This window comes from Rutilus rutilus (genome assembly GCF_951802725.1).
Source record: "Rutilus rutilus genome assembly, chromosome: 15".
Classification (NCBI taxonomy): Eukaryota; Metazoa; Chordata; class Actinopteri; order Cypriniformes; family Leuciscidae; genus Rutilus; species Rutilus rutilus.
In genome coordinates this window covers 11,820,945-11,840,007 of record NC_140220.1, presented here as the reverse complement: position 1 = coordinate 11,840,007, position 19,063 = coordinate 11,820,945, and the positions used below count along the sequence as shown (strand labels likewise).

Genomic DNA, 19,063 nt, shown 5'->3' with positions numbered 1-19,063 from the left:
TGGGTTATAGGTCGAAAGTTGAATGAACGAGTACTTATGTCCTTTCGATTTCTTACAGGTTGAGTTGTTGTTGCCTATAACACGCTAGCATTCTGCTAATGAACGCTGATTGGTCAGTGAAGGACTGATTACGACCAGAGATACTGCTTGATGGCATCATGGCATCCGAAGCGGGACCAGAATGTTAAGGCGGACTTTTTCGCCCAAGTTTTTTTTCAACACAGCAACTTTTTTTTTTTTTTTTGCTTGCTGGCACTTTTATCTGCCTATGGTTATGTATGTACTGTGAAATGTACTGTGAAAATAAATTGAATTTGAGTACTTGTTGTGTTATTCTTGTGTTAGGAAATACAGGATACATGTGGTATAGTATTGCAACCTTAAAAAAAACAACATGTGACACAACTAATGTCCCGCTCAATAGTGCTAAATATCAATAAAAATTGAAAAAGGAGAAAAATGCCTCGCGGTGTGCAATGATAAATTGTTCTAATAGTGGGCAAAGGGTTGTCCTATTTCTTGAGAAAAAAGAAAGTGCAGAGCGCAAAAGCACCAAAGTGACTGAAGGATTGCCGTAGGCAGTATCTCTGGTCGTACGATGTGTATGACGTCATTGACATTTTAAAAGACTTTTTAAAGCAAATAAGTGACTAACAAATCTAACACCCAGCAATGTGTAATTTCTTTGCATTGCCTTTCGAATACAACATTCAAATTACTAGACAAAAAAATATATCCTGAGAAAAGTGGATTTTGAGGGGTATAGCGCCATAGACCTCCATTCATTCTGCACCTGTGAGCGCCCTCATATGGAACCAGAGTGGAACTGCAACCAGTTCAGAAGCCGGAAGTTTACTGAGAGTGGAAGTTCTCTCCTTATTAGACATTCTCTGGTGCAAGCTCTTGAAGCTCCGCCCTCTGTGCCACGAGCAGCAGCTCATTTGCATTTAAAGGAACAGACACAAAACGGTGCGTTTTTGCTCACCCTCAAAAAGAGACAATTTTAACGTGCTACAGTATATAAAATATACGTGGGGTATTTTGAGCTAAAACTTCTAATTCACACTCTGGGGACATCAAAGACTTATTTTACATCTTGTGAAAAGGGCATTTACCACCCCTTTAAAGAAAATGAACAAAAAAAAAAAAAAAAAATTGGGCTAATGTATGTTCAAAAACACTTGCATACAATAACATAGCAAAATTAACACACTAATAAAACAAACTAATAATAAAAAACAGAGTTATTACCCTCCCAATACTCCTTTTCTTTGTCATGAATTTATTTGCAATAAGCTGTCAATCATACCTTTGCATGTGTTATTGCTGTTTATAGGGAGTTTGGGTCTGTTACATTATATCCACTCATGCACGAGCAATTGTAACTCCCAACAGTGTTGTTGCAGATTGAGTTTGGACCGCAGACCTCTGATCTCTCAACACATTCATCCACATCTATCTATAAATTACAGAAACGTATGTTTGTCTGTATGTCTGTGTGTGTGACTGTTATTCGCATATATCTCGAATCGTTAGTCCGATGAATTTCAAACTTGACAGGTGTCTTGCTACGGGCACGAGTAAGTGCAGTGACAAGTTTGACGTTGTTTGGATTAGAAATGCAAAAGATATCGTTAAAAATATCAGTAAAAGAAGCACTTAGAAGGTTGTGGTTTAAAAATAAACATTCTGACATTAGAGGGTTGTAGTGGTCAAAGAAGCCACAAGAAGGTTGTGGTTTAAAAATAAACATTCTGACATAAACACTCTGTCAGCTACACTGTTTACTTCTGAATATTATATTTTATTCACGCCCATCATTTGTAGTAACCAAGCGGCAACCTCCCTGTCTCTCTCTTGAAACCAGTGAATTAAACGGCAATTCATCGACTGGCTGCTTGAGGCTGGCTGCAAAAGTGAGTCAAATCTGTATCTCCCCCATGTTAAAATGCCCAACTTTACAGCAGAAAAAAACATGTTTACAGCCTGGTGCAAAAAGTGGCTTTGGTCTATACATGAATATCAGTCACGTGACCTCTTACGTCATCCGCTCTTTTTCCAGTTGACTGCCGCCATCTTGAGTACCTACCGAGTACTGTCTATAGTACTGACAAACTTATTATCTCAAGTCTTGTTAGAAAACAAACAAAAAAATAACTATTCTTGAAACATTATTTGAATTCTTTAAAAAAATGTATTGTATGGAATAGAATAGCTCCTGCAGCAGGTGCATTAGCACAACATGTAGCATAAAGCTACATGACACAATTTAATTGATTAATATTACACTTTTACTTTTAACTCACTTTAAAACACTGTAGAGTATTTGTATCATATTCCGGTCGCGGTTTAAAATGGTTTCAAGTCAAAAAAATAATTTGAAATATGTTATATTTAACATTTTATATGAAGCTATGGCCTATCCTTAACGTTACCTAGCATGCATACTGTAAACATTCTTTATTCATATGAAAATACCCTAATCGCACGAAAATCACACACAAATCACATATACTTCAAACCGTGCATTTATTAGCTTCTTGTTTCAGGTGAAGAGATGTTACTTTAGCTTTGTTATCATGGATGTCAGAATGAGGAAGTCATGCAGGACCGCAGGCAGAACAGAAGCGTGATTTTTTTTTTTTTTTTTTTAAACCACTTCAGCGGAAATCCCGCCCTGCAGCTGATTCTAAAGTTTTCATTGGTCATATCAATCACTGTACTGATTGCCTACACCAAACACTGATTACCATTGGACTAATAGCCCTGGCGGATACTGTATTGCATGTATTTGAACACAAATAAACCGGAGAAGACGTGAATGAATGCTTTTTGAGTGATGATTTCTATTTAAAATAACGACCGTTGCAGATTTATGTTATGTTACATTTATGTTATATTTATGTTACCGTGTTGTGAAAGCATAGCTAGCTAGTTCCTCTGCAACTGACATTTCAATCTTGCCGAATCAGGTACTCAAGATGGCGGCAGACAAGTTTTAGAAGTGAGTGACGTCAGTGAGAAGACGTTGGTGACATCATCTGATATTCATGTATACAGCTAATTTTGCCCTTCATGACAACTGTGAGGGGGGGGGAATTTTTTTATAACTCATCCGTTTAAATTATATTAAGCCTTAAATTTCTGCATAATTAAGGGTGTCCACTTTTGAGTGACAGGTGGATTCCTGCTGCTGTGGTCATTAGTCATCATTAGTCGTTTGTCTGCTGTCTGTTAGCTGTCATGTTACCTCAGCTCATTGTCTGGCTGTAAAAATAAATAAATTCGGGAGTGACGCGCTGCCAAGATGGCGACGGTCGGCCACGCCCACTTTAGGCTTCAAAAACGGTCTTCAGAAACCTACGGGTGATGTCACGGACACTACGTCCATATTTTTTTACAGTCTATGGTAGTAACCTATTCACAAACTGTTTGCTGAAGCGTAGCATTTTTTCAGAGTTCACTGTGTAGCCTGCTCCCTGAATCGTCGTGCTTATTCATTTGTGGATGTTAACTGAATCTGTAAGTCACCTACGCCGTTTACTTTTGTATATTATATCTATCTATAAATTACGGGAACATCTTTCTCTCTGTCTGTCTGTCTGTCTGTGTGTGTGTGTGTGTGTGTGTGTGTGTGTGTGTGTGTGTGTGTTATTCGCATATCTCTCGAACCGTTATTCCTATGGATTTCAAACTTGACAGGTGTCTCGCTACGGGCATGAGTAAGTGCAGTGCCAAGTTTGACATTGTTAGCTTGGAGTTCACTGTGTAGTCTGCTCCCTGAATCGTGTAGTTCAATGTTCCACATTTATTGTATGTCATTATGTCAGTCTCAGTATTTGCTTTCTACCATGCACAAATAAAAATGTCACTGAACTTTTGCTGTGTAATTGTAACAATGAGCACTCAAATACACCAAACCAACAATTACTAAAAACACACACAAAAACTGATTTTGCATGGGCACTTTGCACTGCTCCCTGAATCGACACGCTTATTCATTTGTGGATGTTAACTGAATCTGTAAGTCAGCTATGCTGTTTACTTCTGAATATTATATTTCATTCTGGTGCGCTTAACGTTATCGCTGCTGTGTAATAGTAGCCTATGCTATTCACCAACTAAACATATCCTATTCAGTGCGTTCACAGTCTCTTTCACGGCCATCGTTTGTAGTAGCCTATTCACAAACTGTTTGCTCAAGCATAGCGTTTTCTCTGAGTTCACTGTGTGCTTTCTACCATGCACAAATAAAAAAAGTCACTGAACTTTTGCTGTGCAATTGTAACAATGAGCACTCAAACACACCAAACCAACAATTACTAAAAACACTGATTTTGCACGGGCATTTTGCACTAGTATTCATAAATGACATTTCGATTTTTGGAGGTTTTGACATAAATGCAGATATAGTAATTTAAAAAATATATATAATTATCGCTATTCAAATATTGCACCTGTCAATACAGAATGAAATATTCTGTAGCCTATTTTACCATCAATACTGCCGACGTAGTCTTTGCTGTATCAGTAGGCTATATATTTATGTTTAACATGAATTATAGGCCTTCCACAACTCTCTCCCCATATGTCTAACAAGGGTGATCCAAATCCTGAGATAGCCCTCATTGTACGTCACCTAGCAGTAGCAGCGCCGCTTCAGACACGTTTCTGATATGCAAAGACATAGAAAACGCCACGCAGACATGCAACAGAAACGCCACGCTCACGCCACGCAGCCTTATTGTTCATGATCACTCTCTTCCGTCTCTGTGGCTGTGCATTGATGTGCATAAATTATTATAATTCAAATGAACTATTAGTTATGAACAGCAGCCAAATGAATTATATTCATACCACATTTCTGCCCATATCCTGGGCATCTGATCTTTCTTTCTTTATAGTAAAAGAAAGTTCAGAAGAAAAGAACAGTTGGGTCACTCATTCATACTGTGAAGGTAAACATATTCATTGGCATCTTTACAACAGAATGCTTCACTTACAAAACAAAACATGCAAGCATTATTATTCAAGGATAGCGTCAACAGAAACCTAAATATAAAATCTACCTGTACATGTGTCATTGATGCTGATAATGAGACTTGAGTTTGTTGCTGTGAATCCATCCAAACAAGAGCAATTGTAACTTCCTATTTCATTTGTGCAGTTGGAATCTGGACCACATACAGATGGACTGAACAGACATTCATTTATATCTATAAAAAAATAAAATAAAAAGTGATTATTTAAAAACAGTTAGATTTATAAAAACAACAAAAGGTATGGAAGACATCTATACAAGGAATATACAAATTAAGTAGTAATGTTACCCCCCCCCCCCGCCCCCCCCACCAAAAATTAATACAAATCTTTTAAAAGAAAATATATTTATAATTGTGTAATAACAGAAAGTTTAAAAACATACAAATTACTTGTAAATTACAGTTCAGAATATCAAATAAACAAAAACTTGCCGATGCATGGGTTGTTTTTATTAATAGCTTGATTACTATCTGTGACACTATATCCATTCCAACAAAGGCATGAGAAGCTTCCATTGTAATTGTAGCAGTGAGAGTTCGGCCCACACACTGATGGTGAGTCAAGACATTCATGAATATCTGAAACAAAGTAATTGATAAAGTGAGCAGTTGGCAGAAGATTAGACACTACAAACACTAACAAAAGGTTAGAGTATCAGCTGCCAATCATACCTCTGCATGGGTTATTGCTGTTTATAGGGAGATTTGGGTCTGTTACGTTATATCCACTCATGCAGGAGCAATTGTGACTCCCAACAGTGTTGTTGCAGATCGAGTTTGGACCACAGACCTCTGATGTCTCAACACATTCATCCACATCTTTAGTAAAAGAAAATTTTACAGACATTAAAATAACAGTTTCCTCTTTAGGTCACTTATACAGAATGTGGAGGTCAATTAATGAATTGCCTAACAGTACAATCTAATATTCCATTTAGAATATTTTATCCAAAGTAGGAAACACTGAAACTTCATAATGTTAGCATTAAAAACATATTTGCTATTTATTTTAATAAAATTGGTTGGACTAAGGGTGTACAAAAACATCTCGGTTACGTATGGTAACCCACGTTCCCTGAAAGAGGGAACGGAGACGTTCGTCAGAGGTATCCGACAGAAATGGGATCTTCGCAGAGAGACTACTTAGTAAATCTTCTACTCAGTCTACTTATAGAGAAACTAAACAAGCCAATGCACATTGGCATGCAATAATTGCGCCAGCTGCTTCTATCACGCAGTACGGGTATATAATGAGCAGCAGGTGCAACGCATCTTTGGTTTTCGCTGAGGAGCCGAGCCAGGGACCCGGCCGTCTGCAGTGATGGTACAACAACATAGCGACGGGACGGAACATCTCCATTCCCTCTTTCAGGGAATGTGGGTTACCATACGGAACCAAGATGTTCCCTTTCATGTCGGTCACTCCACCGTTCGTCATAGGGATCCGACAGAAATGGGATGGGAGGGTGGTAACATGTGGAGAAAACCCATATGGACTAGCCAAGCAGGGTAGCGCAACATATGGAAGTCTCTGGGGTGGTTCCGGCCTAATCCTAGTGGGGAAGCGCACCGGCAGAGACGGCAAAGAGGGCTCTGCCAGGAGAAAGACACTGGCTAGCCGACAAGGTAGCCGTACCATGAAATTTACACATATGGGTTCGCCGCAGGGACCGATACATATGGACACCTAGTCTAGCACAGGTTCCTCAATGCATACGAGTGTTAGGCCTGGCGTCAGACGCTCCGCAACGTCTGACTGGCGTAGGGATGACGGAGGAACTCAACAGGGTTAGCCGTCTCCGGGGAACACACTGGAGCAATAGACGCACGTATCTGGCCGACCAGCCGAGAACGGCATACCAAGCCGACACTTGAGCAGGTACTTGCGCTACTGGCCAATTGGGGCGAATATACGGGATGATACTGGCTCTACACAAAGGCTATAGAATCTAGTAAACGTGTTGATTGTCGCCCAGCGAGGTGCCTTGAGCCAACGCCCAGGAGGAAGCAACACTTCTAGTTGAGTGCGCTCGCAACCCGAATGAGCAAGGCACGTCTTGGGATTGATACGCCAAGACAATAGCATCCACTATCCAGTGGGCTAACCTCTGCTTGGAGACAGCCTTTCCCTTCTGCTGGCCTCCGTAACAGACAAAGAGCTGGTCTGAGGTCCTAAGCTTTGCGTTCTATCCACGTATAACCTCAAGGAGCAGACGGGACAGAGAAAAGCCACACTTAAAGCTGTGAAATTAGCTGGGTTTTTTTCTGAGGTTATCCTGCTGTAGCATCGTGACACCAACACGAAGGAGAGGGCTTCTTCCAAAAAGAACACTCGAAAAGTTGTCTCTTCTTTAGAAGTAAGACTGCTGGAACAGAACATGAATCAGCTGGGCTCCGAAGCGAAATGCAAAGATGCGTTACACCTGTTGCTCATTATATACCCAGAAGAAGCAGCTGACGCAATTATCGCATGCCAATGTGCATTGGCTCGTTTAGTTTCTCTCCAAGTAGATTGGTCTCTCTGCGAAGATCCCATTTCTGTCGGATCCCTCCGACAAATGTTGGAGTGACCGACATGAAAGGGAACATTTAGTTTATTATTCAATGCTAGAGAACAAAGAGATCTGAACACAGAATGTACCTCTACATGTGTTATTGATGCTGATGGTGAGATTTGAGTTTGTTGCAGTGAATCCATCCAAACATGAGCAATTGTAACTTCCTATTTCATTTGTACAGTTGGAATCTGGACCACATACAGATGGACTGAACAGACATTCATTTATATCTATGGAAAAATATTTAAGTAATAATAATAAAAAAAAATCATTAACACAAACACATAAAGGCATGAACAATGCAACAATCATGACAGAGAATATTACATAGTGCAGAGAATATTACATAGTGCAAACTTACCGATGCATGGGTTACTTTTGGTATTCGCCTTATTCCCATCTGAGACGTTATATCCTTCCCAACAAAAGCATGAGAAGCTTCCATTGTAATTGTAACAGTAAGAGTTCGGTCCACATACTGATACTGAGTCAAGACATTCATAAATATCTGAAATAAAAGAATTTAAAAAAGAGAAAGGTTAAATTTGATTTGACAAAAGATTTAGACAGTACAAATATAAACTGCTCAGTGCTTCAGCTATCAATCATACCTCTGCATGGGTTACTGCTGTTTATAGGGAGGTTTGGATCTGTTACATTATATCCACTCATGCACGAGCAATTGTAACTCCCAACAGTGTTGTTGCAGATTGAGTTTGGCCCGCAGACCTCTGATCTCTCAACACATTCATCCACATCTTTATTAAAAGGAAGTTATGGGAAAAATAACAGTTTGGTTCACTCATAAATGTGTGAATACATAATAAGAATAATGAGAATGAGAATGGTTAGCTTACAAAAGTTACATCAAAAAATGTACATGCATAAACTCTTATTATTAAAAGCTAGAGTAAACAAATCTGAATATAGAATGTACCTCTACATGCATTATTGATGCTGATGGTGAGACTTGAGTTTGTTGCAGTGAATCCATCCAAACATGAGCAATTGTAATTTCCTATTTCATTTGTGCAGTTGGAATCTGGACCACATACAGATGGACTGACCAGACATTCATCTATATCTATGGGGGAAAACGGAATATTATTAAAACAAGAAATTGTTTAAAAACATTTAGTTTCCTGCATTTATCATTTCAAAAGTAAGATTTCAGCCCAGGCACTAATCGTGAATCAAATCATTCATGAATATCTGACATAAAATAGTTGATAAAATGTAAGGTTACAGTTAACAGAAGATTCAGGCAGTTCAAACAGTAATGCTTCAGCTGTCAATCATACCTTTGCATGTGTTATTGCGGTTTATAGGGAGGTTTGGGTCTGTTACATTATATCCACTCTTGCACGAGCAATTGTGACTCCCAACAGTGTTGTTGCAGATTGAGTTTGGACCACAGACCTCTGATCTCTCAACACATTCATCCACATCTTTAAAAAAAAGTTTTTTTACTCATACAGATCAGGTTAAATCTTGCTTTGAGTTGCAATGTTTACAATCTAATGCCACATTTACAAACTTATCTCTAAAAACATGAAACAATGAAACTTTTAGGCATTGCTTCAGCATGGTGTAGTAGGTATTGGGTTCCCTATAGCATTAACACGCAGCGTTGAAGTTCCACTTAAAAAGAGAACGTCTCAGGTTGCGTATGCAACCCGGTTCCCTGAGAAAGGGAACAAGAAGCTGTCTTGTTGCCATGCTTAAGGCATGCCTGTACATTTCCTTCAGACAAAAGAGTTGATGACACGTAAATCGGGCACCCTTTTGTAAGCATATGCACTGCATGTATGACATCATGTACTGCCATCTGCCAATAAAATTGGTGTGTGTTTACACATGCTCAGACACCAATCACACAGAGGGCATTCCTCATAGCGTAAAACACCAAGATTCAGGATCTCATTCCCCTTCCAGGGAACCAGGTTGTATACCCAAAACCTGCCTGTTATTTTGGAATACATATTTCTCTTTTGTTTTTGGTTAAGCTAGGGAGTTAGCTTATACTATTGCAGTTTTTTTTTTTCTAGTGTATTTAGCTCTGATATTTTGTGTTAGACATAGGGTTGATGATTGATATTTTGCCTATACTCCCTCCTAATGTTTTGAACACCTCCCTGTTTATTTGTGTCCTCTTTTCACTCGGTGCATTACATGAGAAGATTGTTAATAGGAAAACCATCAGTTTAAAAAACAAACAAACATCTAAACAAAAACATTCTTTTTATTGAAGATTTGATTATAAAAAAGAATGTACCTCTACATGGGTTATTGATGCTGATGGTGAGACTTGAGTTTGTTGCAGTGAATCCATCCACACATGAGCAATTGTAACTTCCTATTTCATTTGTGCAGTTGGAGTCTGGACCACATACAGATGGACTGACCAGACATTCATTTATATCTATGGGGGAGAAACATAATATTCTTTAAAATAAGCAATTATTTGAAAATAGTTTAATTTCCTGCAATTATAATAACAACAGTAAGTGTTTTGCCAAAACACTGATGGTGAGTCAAAAAATTCATGAATATCTGGCATAAAATAACAGATCAGCTGCCAATCATACCTTTGCATGTATTATTGCTATTTATAGGGAGGCTTGGGTCTGTTACATTATATCCACTCATGCACGAGCAATTGTGACTCCCAACAGTGTTGTTGCAGATTGAGTTTGGACCACAGACCTCTGATCTCTCAACACATTCATCCACATCTTTATTAAAAGGAAGTAACGAGGGAAAGAACAGTTTGGGTCACTCATTCATATGTAAATAAATAAATGAGAATAATTTGTTTACAAAAATGACATAAAAATGATCCAAATAATATGGAAAAACTAATTTATTATTCAAAAAGTTAGAGTAAACAAATCTGAATATAAAATGTACCTCTACATGTGTTATTGTTGCTGATGGTGAAATTTGAGTTTGTTGCAGTGAATCCATCCAAACATGAGCAATTGTAACTTCCTATTTCATTTGTGCAGTTGGAGTCTGGACCACATACAGATGGACTGACCAGACATTCATCTATATCTATGGAGGGGAAACACAATATTATTAAAACAAGCAATTGTTTAAACAGTTTCAATTCCTGTAATTATAATGTAGCATCTGGACCAATCAGACACACACAAATTATTCACCATATTGGTAACACTTTATAATAACTGCACACTATTAATCATTAATTAAGCATTACTAAACAGTTAATTCATCATTTATAAAGCATTAATAGACATTAATAAGCAGTTTATAAATATAGCTATAAATGCTTTATTCTTATTTTATAAACATATCTATAATGTGTTTAATAATTGTATTTTCATACTTTATTAATGATCAATTTATCATTTCTAAATGAAGTATAGCATTATTTACAAACCAGTTACATTATTTACCATTATTTACAAACTAGGTGTTGTCATTGATTAATAAGACCACTTAGAAAGTGTAAGTAAATGTAGTAAATGCAGGTAGTTATAAAGCATTTATAAAGGAGATTTAAAGACTCAGTTATCTTCTAAACAGAAAAAGGAAACAAACACAACACAGTGATACAGAACATAGAAATATTTAACAGCCTTTAAATCACCTTTATAACTTCCTTACAAGGCATAACTAGTCCTCACTTTAGATGAGCTCACACAAATAGTTAACTGACCACTACTAAATGCTTTATAACTACCTGAATTAACCCTGAATTACAGTAGAAATACATGTTAATAAAGCATTTATTAACACACTAAGTAACTATTACTATATGTCTGAATAATAAAATGTATTTAAACAGTTTATTCATCATTTACTTACACTTTCTAAGTGATCTTATGAACCACTGACAGCTCCTAAATAACCGGTTTGTAAATAATGCAGTACTTCATTTAGAAATGATAAATTGATCATTAATAAAGTATGAAAATACAATTATTAAACACATTATAGATATGCTTATGAATCAAGAACAAAGCATTTATAACTGTATTTATAAACTGCTTATTAATGTCTATTAATGCTTTATAAATGACGAATTAACTGTTTACTAATGCTTAACTAATGATTAATAGCGTGCAGTTATTATAAAGTGTTACCATTATATTTAATGAATAATCCAGCAAACTCACTCTCCCAACAAAGGTCTATGAAACTTCCCCCAAAACTAACATCCCAAATGAAGCTAACACACTGGCAGAACCCGGTGTCCTATTACAGGACACATTAAGACGGATAAGACTTTTTACAACCCCAAAAGGAATTTGCAGAGAATCGTGACTCTCACTTAATTCTTGCTGAGAAGGAGAAATAAACCCTTTTAATCCTATATATTCTATATATAACCACTTGAGAAATGTATAAACATGTATCTAATTTTCCCATCTCATGATTTTCCTGTCTTGTTGCCATGCTTAAGGCATGCCTGTACATTTCCTTCAGACAAAAGAGTTGATGACACGTAAATCGGGCACCCTTTTGTAAGCATATGCACTGCATGTATGACGTCATGTACTGCCATCTGCCAATAAAATTGGTGTGTGTTTACACATGCTCAGACACCAATCACACAGAGGGCATTTCTCATAGCGTAAAACACCAAGATACAGGATCTCATTCCCCTTCCAGGGAACCAGGTTGTATACGCAACCTGCCTGTTATTTTACTGCCAGTATATTTTTTTTTAGTTTTTTTTAGCTCTGATATTTTGTGTTAGACATAGGGTTGTTGTTTGATATTTTGCCCATCCTGTTGTTTTGAACACCTCCCTGTTTATTTGTGTCCTCTTTTTGAAATAAAGCAAAATTATGAAAAATGACAGATACCAGGAAATCACTCGGTGCATTACATGAGAAGATTGTTAAAAGGAAAACCATCAGTTAAAAAAACAACAAAAAAACATCTAAACAAAAACATTCTTTTTATTGAAGATTTGATTATAAAAAAGAATGTACCTCTACATGGGTTATTGATGCTGATGGTGAGACTTGAGTTTGTTGCTGTGAATCCATCCAAACATGAGCAATTGTAACTTCCTATTTCATTTGTGCAGTTGGAGTCTGGACCACATACAGATGGACTGACCAGACATTCATCTATATCTATGGGGGAGAAATACAATATTCTTAAAATAAGCAATTATTTAAAAACAGTTTTCTTTCCTGCAAATTATAATTACAACTGTAAGAGTTTTGCCAAAACACTGATGGTGAGCCAAAACATTCATGAATATCTGGCATAACATAACAGATCAGCTGCCAATCATACCTTTGCATGTGTTATTGCTGTTTATAGGGAGGTTTGGGTCTGTTACATTATATCCACTCTTGCACGAGCAATTGTGACTCCCAACAGTGTTGTTGCAGATTGAGTTTGGACCACAGACCTCTGATCTCTCAACACATTCATCCACATCTTTATTAAAAGGAAGTTACGAGGGAAAGAACAGTTTGGGTCACTCAATCATATGTAAATAAATAAATGAGAATAATTTGTTTACAAAAATGACATAAAAGAAAAATAATACGGAAAAACTAATTTATTATTAAAAAAATTTGAGTAAACAAATCTGAATATAAAATCCACCTCTACTTGTGCTATTGATGCTGATAATGAGTTCTCTTACGAGAGATTCTCTCGTACTGCGTAGAATACGCTAGGGGAAAATCCTTTTCCACGAGAATACTGAAGCCCAAAAATTATCCTTAATTTTGTATTAATGTAAAACGCGTTGCGGCAGCATACAGACATAGGCGGGGCAGCTCGCGCGCCTATTGGCTGGTCTGCTGGCAACTGCTTAAGCCTATCGAGCGAGACCTAGAGTGACGTCAGACCCAATGAGGGCGCTTCACGCCCCCTGCGTCACGTCCCGCCGAAACGGGCGTGGCTTAGGTCTATAAATACCGCTCGCAGGCCTTATATCTCTGATTTTTCATCCTTCAGCGAAGCAACTCACATCGCTGGATCCGAGAAGAAGCCGCGCTGTTGAAGAAGCACTTCAGCGGGACGAGTCGAGAAGCTGCTGGCCGCGCCGCCTTCATCGCCTTCCTGCTGCGCTATCCGGCGTTATATCCTTTTCTCTTCTACTGTGCCTTGTGTGTGTTCGCCGCCGCGACACACACTCTCATTGCACTAAAAGAGCCGGGCGTCTTTTTCAAGACGCCCCTTTCCTGAGGATCACGCAGTTCTCGCGCTCGCTGACGGCGACTGCCCTCACTGCGAGCTAGGTACTGCCTATGGTGACTCTGAGGACTCACCTGGCATCCTTCTCCGAGACTGCTTCTCCGCCCTTCCAAGCCGCAAAGCTCGCCGGTTCGCCCGCTTGCCTTGCCTGCTTGGGGGATGATACCTGCTCGCCCTCTGTTCGAGCCGCGCAACCGCGCCGTTCACAGGGGATGTCTGGAGCGGACCGTCACGGGGCTGGCTTTCTCTCTCCCTCTGTTCGAGCCGCGCAAACTGCGCTGCTCACAAGGGAGGCTGGAAGCGGATGGTCGGGGTTAGTTTTTCTTTACGTTACAAGAAAGCTACCCTACCCCTGCACCCCATTCACGCGTCACTCACCGGCGAAAGGAGAAAAGTGTTTACAGTCCCGTCGAGACCGGACTGACCTCATTTCTCACACATGTCTCAGTTCCCTGATCAGGCGACTGGAAATGTCTATACTGCAGCAAACGTGCCTGTTTTTTAATACACGCACGCCTGCAAGCAAACGCCGAAGAAAACATGTTGACGCTCTTTTATATGCTCGTGCATCTGAAAGCCTTTGTGTTTCCCCCCTGTGGCTCAGTGGCGGAATCCTAGGTTTTTTCACACGGGAGACCGGTGTTCGAATCCCGGTCTAACGGCAGATAAATTATGCCGCCAATGCTTCGTTCTGTCAGTTCCCTGGAAGGCGACTGCAGACGTGCATTTTGCAGCCGACGAGCGCGTTGTACAACCCGCTCGCCTGCACCCAGACACCGTTTCTATGGTTCCCGTGCGTCACTGGCGAAAGGAGAAAAGTGTTTACAGTCCCGTCGAAACCGGACTGACCTCATTTCTCACACATGTCTCAGTTCCCTGATCAGGCGACTGGAAATGTCTATACTGCAGCAAACGTGCCTGTTTTTTAATACACGCACGCCTGCAAGCAAACGCCGAAGAAAACATGTTGACGCTCTTTTATATGCTCGTGCATCTGAAAGCCTTTGTGTTTCCCCCCTGTGGCTCAGTGGCGGAATCCTGGTTTTTTTTCACACGGGAGACCGGTGTTCGAATCCCGGTCTAACGGCAGATAAATTATGCCGCCAATGCTTCGTTCTGTCAGTTCCCTGGAAGGCGACTGCAGACGTGCATTTTGCAGCCGACGAGCGCGTTGTACAACCCGCTCGCCTGCACCCAGACACCGTTTCTATGGTTCCCGTGCGTCACTGGCGAAAGGAGAAAAGAGTGTTCTAGTCCCGCTGCGGCCGGGCCGATCTCAATTTCTCACACATTTCTCATTCCCCTCTGAAATTCAGGCGACTGGAAATGTCTTTATTGCAGTGAGCGAGCCTGTTGTTACACGCACGCCTGCAAACAAACGCCAGCATGTTGACGCTCTCTGATAATACTCGCGCTGACTGAAATCCTATGTGTCTTCCCCTGTGGGCCAGTGGCAGATTCACAGATATCCGCACGAGAGACCCGTGTTAGATCCCGGGTCTACCAGCGAATAAAATTATGCCGTCAATGCTCGCTCTGTCAGTTCCCTGAAGAGGCGACTGCAGATGTGTATTTTGCAGCCAACGAGTGCGTTGTACAACCCCCTCGCCTGCACCCAAACCTTGCCGCTCATCCAGTTCCAAGAAATGTGACTGGTCCAGCGTATTTAGCAGCCAAAAAGCCGGTTCCATTGCCCGCTTGCCTGCACAAAAAAGCCATTTTTACGGCTACCCAGATAAATCCCTTAAAGAGTGTATTTTCTGGTGTCCCGGCCACGGCCGATGGTGTAGAAAAAATGCCCACTACTCAGTGCCCATTCCTACACACAAGCACAGCCCTTCACACAGGGCTCGCGCACATAAAATCGACTCAGATCGATTGCGCTTTAAACGTAGCAAACGTGCCCACTACCCAGTGCCCACAAAAGCTACTTCCCACATGTCTCACGGTCTCTGTAAATACAGGACCAGTATGCATACGCTCAGCTCACGCGAGCAATGCTGTAAAAGTGGTGTATGTGCCCGCTGCTCTGCGCCCACGCCCACACACAGACATGAAACTAGCCCAGCCCTCCCCCTCTCAGTTAGACACTGCAGAGGAGTCGAACGCGGGCATTCTGCCCGCTGTTATCAGCGCGCCCCCTGCCTCAGATGTCATGAGCGCGACGCTTATGTCACAGCACACAAAAGCCGCTGTATCGCGAGCCGATCAGAGCGTGCTTCGCATCCAGCCCCTAGCTACTCGCGCACTTGCGTGGGAAAAGCTTCCCGGGGTTTCGAGATGGGTGCTGAACATCATAAAAGAAGGCTATTCGCTGCAGTTTCGCCGGCGCCCTCGCCGCTTCATGGCGCGCGTCGAGACCACGGTAGAATCGAAAGTAGCTCATCTACTTCGAGCCGAGATTCTGAAACTGTTGAGCAAAGGGGCTATAGAACCCCTATCTCAAGCTCAAAGCGAAGGGGGGCTTTACAGCAGATACTTCCTGGTGCCCAAGAAGGACGCGTATTTTCAAATACAGATAGCGTCACGTCACAGGCAATTTTGAGATTCGCCTTTGAGGGCCAGGCATATCAGTACACAGTCCTGCCTTTCGGCTTGTCCCTGGCACCCGTACATTTACGAAGTGCATGGACGCAGCGCTCGCACCCCTCAGACTACGGGGTATACGAGTGCTGAACTATCTGGACGACTGGCTGATTCTAGCCCAATCTCACTCGGAGCTTGTAGAGCACAGGACCATTTTACTCGATCACCTCGAGAATCTCGGTCTCGCAGTGAACTGGGAAAAGAGCTCGCTATTCCCCAGTCAGATTATATCTTTTCTGGGAATAGAGCTGAACTCGCTGCTAATGACAGCACGCCTGTCATCTCAGCGCACACTGGACATTCGGCGCGCAGCCGGCTCGTTCCGCTGCGGCGCGATAGTCCCTCTCAAAACATTTCAAAGGATGCTAGGTCTGATGGCCTTAGCATCTTCAGTTCTCCAGTTGGGCCTTCTGCGCATGCGCCCACTGCAGTTCTGGCTCAGAAAGAGAGTACCACGCACAGCGTGGGCCTCCGGTCGGCTTCGCTTCAAGGTCAATCAAGCGTGCATTGCAGCTTTGAAACCTTGGGAGGCAAAAGACTGGTACCAATCAGGTGTAAGCCTGGGGACTTCCTCGAGAGTGATGGTGGTGTCCACGGACGCATCCACCTCGGGATGGGGAGCGCTGCTCGAGGGCAGACCGCTTTTTGGCCAATGGTCAAAGCAGGAGAAGCTCTTACATATCAACTGCCTCGAAATGTTGGCAGTGAGCAAAGCGCTCACGCGCTTTTGTCCCCTCATAAAGGGACACCACGTGCTAATACGTTCAGACAACGTCTCAGTGGTGTCCTACATAAATCGCCAGGGCGGCCTCAGGTCCCTGACTCTGTACAGGCTAACCAAGCGCCTCCTGATATGGGCCCGCAGCAACCTGCTCTCAGCGAGTCCTTGCGCCGACCAAGTAGCTTGGTCGGCGCACATGCCAGGGCTCCTAAATATAGGACCAGACAGACTGTCCAGGAACCAGGTTCCGACAGGGGAATGGTCTTTGCACCCACAGACAGTCCAGCTGCTGTGGAAGAAATTCGGCAGAGCGGAAGTAGACCTGTTCGCATCTCAAGAAAACGCTCACTGTCCAGAATTTTTCTCGAAGAGCAAGGACGCGCTGACCCACGAGTGGCCTCGCCGTCCTCTCTACGCTTTTCCCTCCGTCTCCCTCCTGACTCAGGTGGTAGAACGGGTCAGGGAAGAAGGATGCTCAGTGCTGCTTGTAGCCCCACTTTGGATGAGCCAACCTTGGTTCCCAATTGTGATGCAGTTAGCGAGCACCGCCCCGTGGCCAGTGCCTCTGAGGAGGGATCTCCTCTCTCAAGCCAACGGCTCGATCTGGCATCCTCACCCAAGAGCTGTGGTCCCTCCATGTGTGGGCCATCAACGGGTACCCGCTGACCTCCCACAGGGAGTGCTAAACACTATCACACAGGCCAGAGCTCCGTCTACGCGACGTCTCTATGCCTCAAAATGGTCAGTGTTCTCTAGCTGGTGCACAGCTCGTGGTGTGTCACCCCTGCATTGCGGTGTGACGGAGGTTCTCTCCTTCCTACAGGAGCTGTTGGATAAGGGCAGGTCCCCTTCCACGCTCAAAGTCTTAGTAGCGGCCATAGCAGTGTTCTCTTCGACCACGCTTGGCCAGTCTATTGGAAGGAACGATTTAGTCATTCGCTTCCTTAAAGGAGCTAAGAGACTGAATCCTCCCAGACCTCCCACAGTCCCTATATGGGACCTTACTACGGTACTGGAAGCCATGAAAGGTCATCCATTCGAGCCCTTGCAGAAGATTGATCTTAAACACCTGTCTTTCAAGACGGCGTTTCTTCTGGCTCTCGCTTCAGTGAAGCGCATAGGGGACTAACACGCGCTCTCAGTAAGCGCGACGTGCATGGAATTTGGGCCGAATGGCTCTAGAGTTATACTCAAACCTAAGCACGGTTATGTTCCTAAATCCCTCAATACACCGTTCAGAGCACAGGTCATCTCCCTGTCTGCTCTGCCGGTCACTGAAGGAAATATGGACGAAAGCTCCCTTTGCCCAGTCAGGGCATTAAGAGCTTATGTGTCTCGCTCGTCTGTTTTCTGACAGACGGAGCAGCTCTTTGTTTCGTTCAGCGGGCGTTCTAAGGGACTAGCCGCTTCGAAACAAACCCTATCCAGATGGGTAGTGGACGCAATAGCGCTAGCTTACACAACCAAGGGCATGCAGTGCCCGCTGGGTGTCAAAGCGCACTCCACGAGAAGCATGGCTTCATCGTGGGCCTGGTCAAGTGGGATTGCCTTGCAAGATATTTGTATGGCGGCAGGCTGGGCCTCTCCGTCTACATTTATAAGGTTTTACAACCTAGAGGTTCCCGCACTACAGGCCAGACTACTGTCGGTCTAGTATGGCCAAATCTCATAAACTGACGCTGTCAGTTATGCAGCTATTGAGTATTGCAGTCCTTGCTCTATGCTACCATAAAGGAAGATAGTGGCTAAACCCCTCCTCTTCCAGGATTCCCTGTGAGTCCCCTGGGTGATTGTGTACTGTATGAACTCCGGGCTGTCGCCCTTGAGTCTATAGTATCAGATCCCAGCACGCACGGCGTTTTACAGTAGGTTCCCCTAGCGTATTCTACGCAGTACGAGAGAATCTCTCGTAAGAGAACGTACTCGGTTACTAACGTAACCTCGGTTCTCTCTAGAGAGAG

General features: G+C 42.2%; 1 protein-coding gene across 1 annotated transcript in view; it reads right to left on the bottom strand.

Annotated features, from left to right (window-relative positions):
* The window catches only part of adgrf6 (adhesion G protein-coupled receptor F6), a gene marked incomplete at its 5' end in the record, with an annotated part of 73,885 nt that overhangs the window by 16,455 nt on the left and 38,367 nt on the right, over nucleotides 1-19,063 (bottom strand). Inside the window, 13 exons of the mRNA XM_084431440.1 lie at nucleotides 5,070-5,216; nucleotides 5,475-5,621; nucleotides 5,715-5,861; nucleotides 7,684-7,830; nucleotides 7,962-8,108; nucleotides 8,212-8,358; nucleotides 8,538-8,684; nucleotides 8,902-9,048; nucleotides 9,876-10,022; nucleotides 10,189-10,335; nucleotides 10,511-10,657; nucleotides 12,568-12,714; nucleotides 12,881-13,027. Of these exons, the coding sequence (XP_084287566.1) occupies nucleotides 5,070-5,216; nucleotides 5,475-5,621; nucleotides 5,715-5,861; nucleotides 7,684-7,830; nucleotides 7,962-8,108; nucleotides 8,212-8,358; nucleotides 8,538-8,684; nucleotides 8,902-9,048; nucleotides 9,876-10,022; nucleotides 10,189-10,335; nucleotides 10,511-10,657; nucleotides 12,568-12,714; nucleotides 12,881-13,027 (1,911 nt within the window). The remainder of the gene's footprint in view (nucleotides 1-5,069; nucleotides 5,217-5,474; nucleotides 5,622-5,714; nucleotides 5,862-7,683; nucleotides 7,831-7,961; nucleotides 8,109-8,211; nucleotides 8,359-8,537; nucleotides 8,685-8,901; nucleotides 9,049-9,875; nucleotides 10,023-10,188; nucleotides 10,336-10,510; nucleotides 10,658-12,567; nucleotides 12,715-12,880; nucleotides 13,028-19,063) is intronic.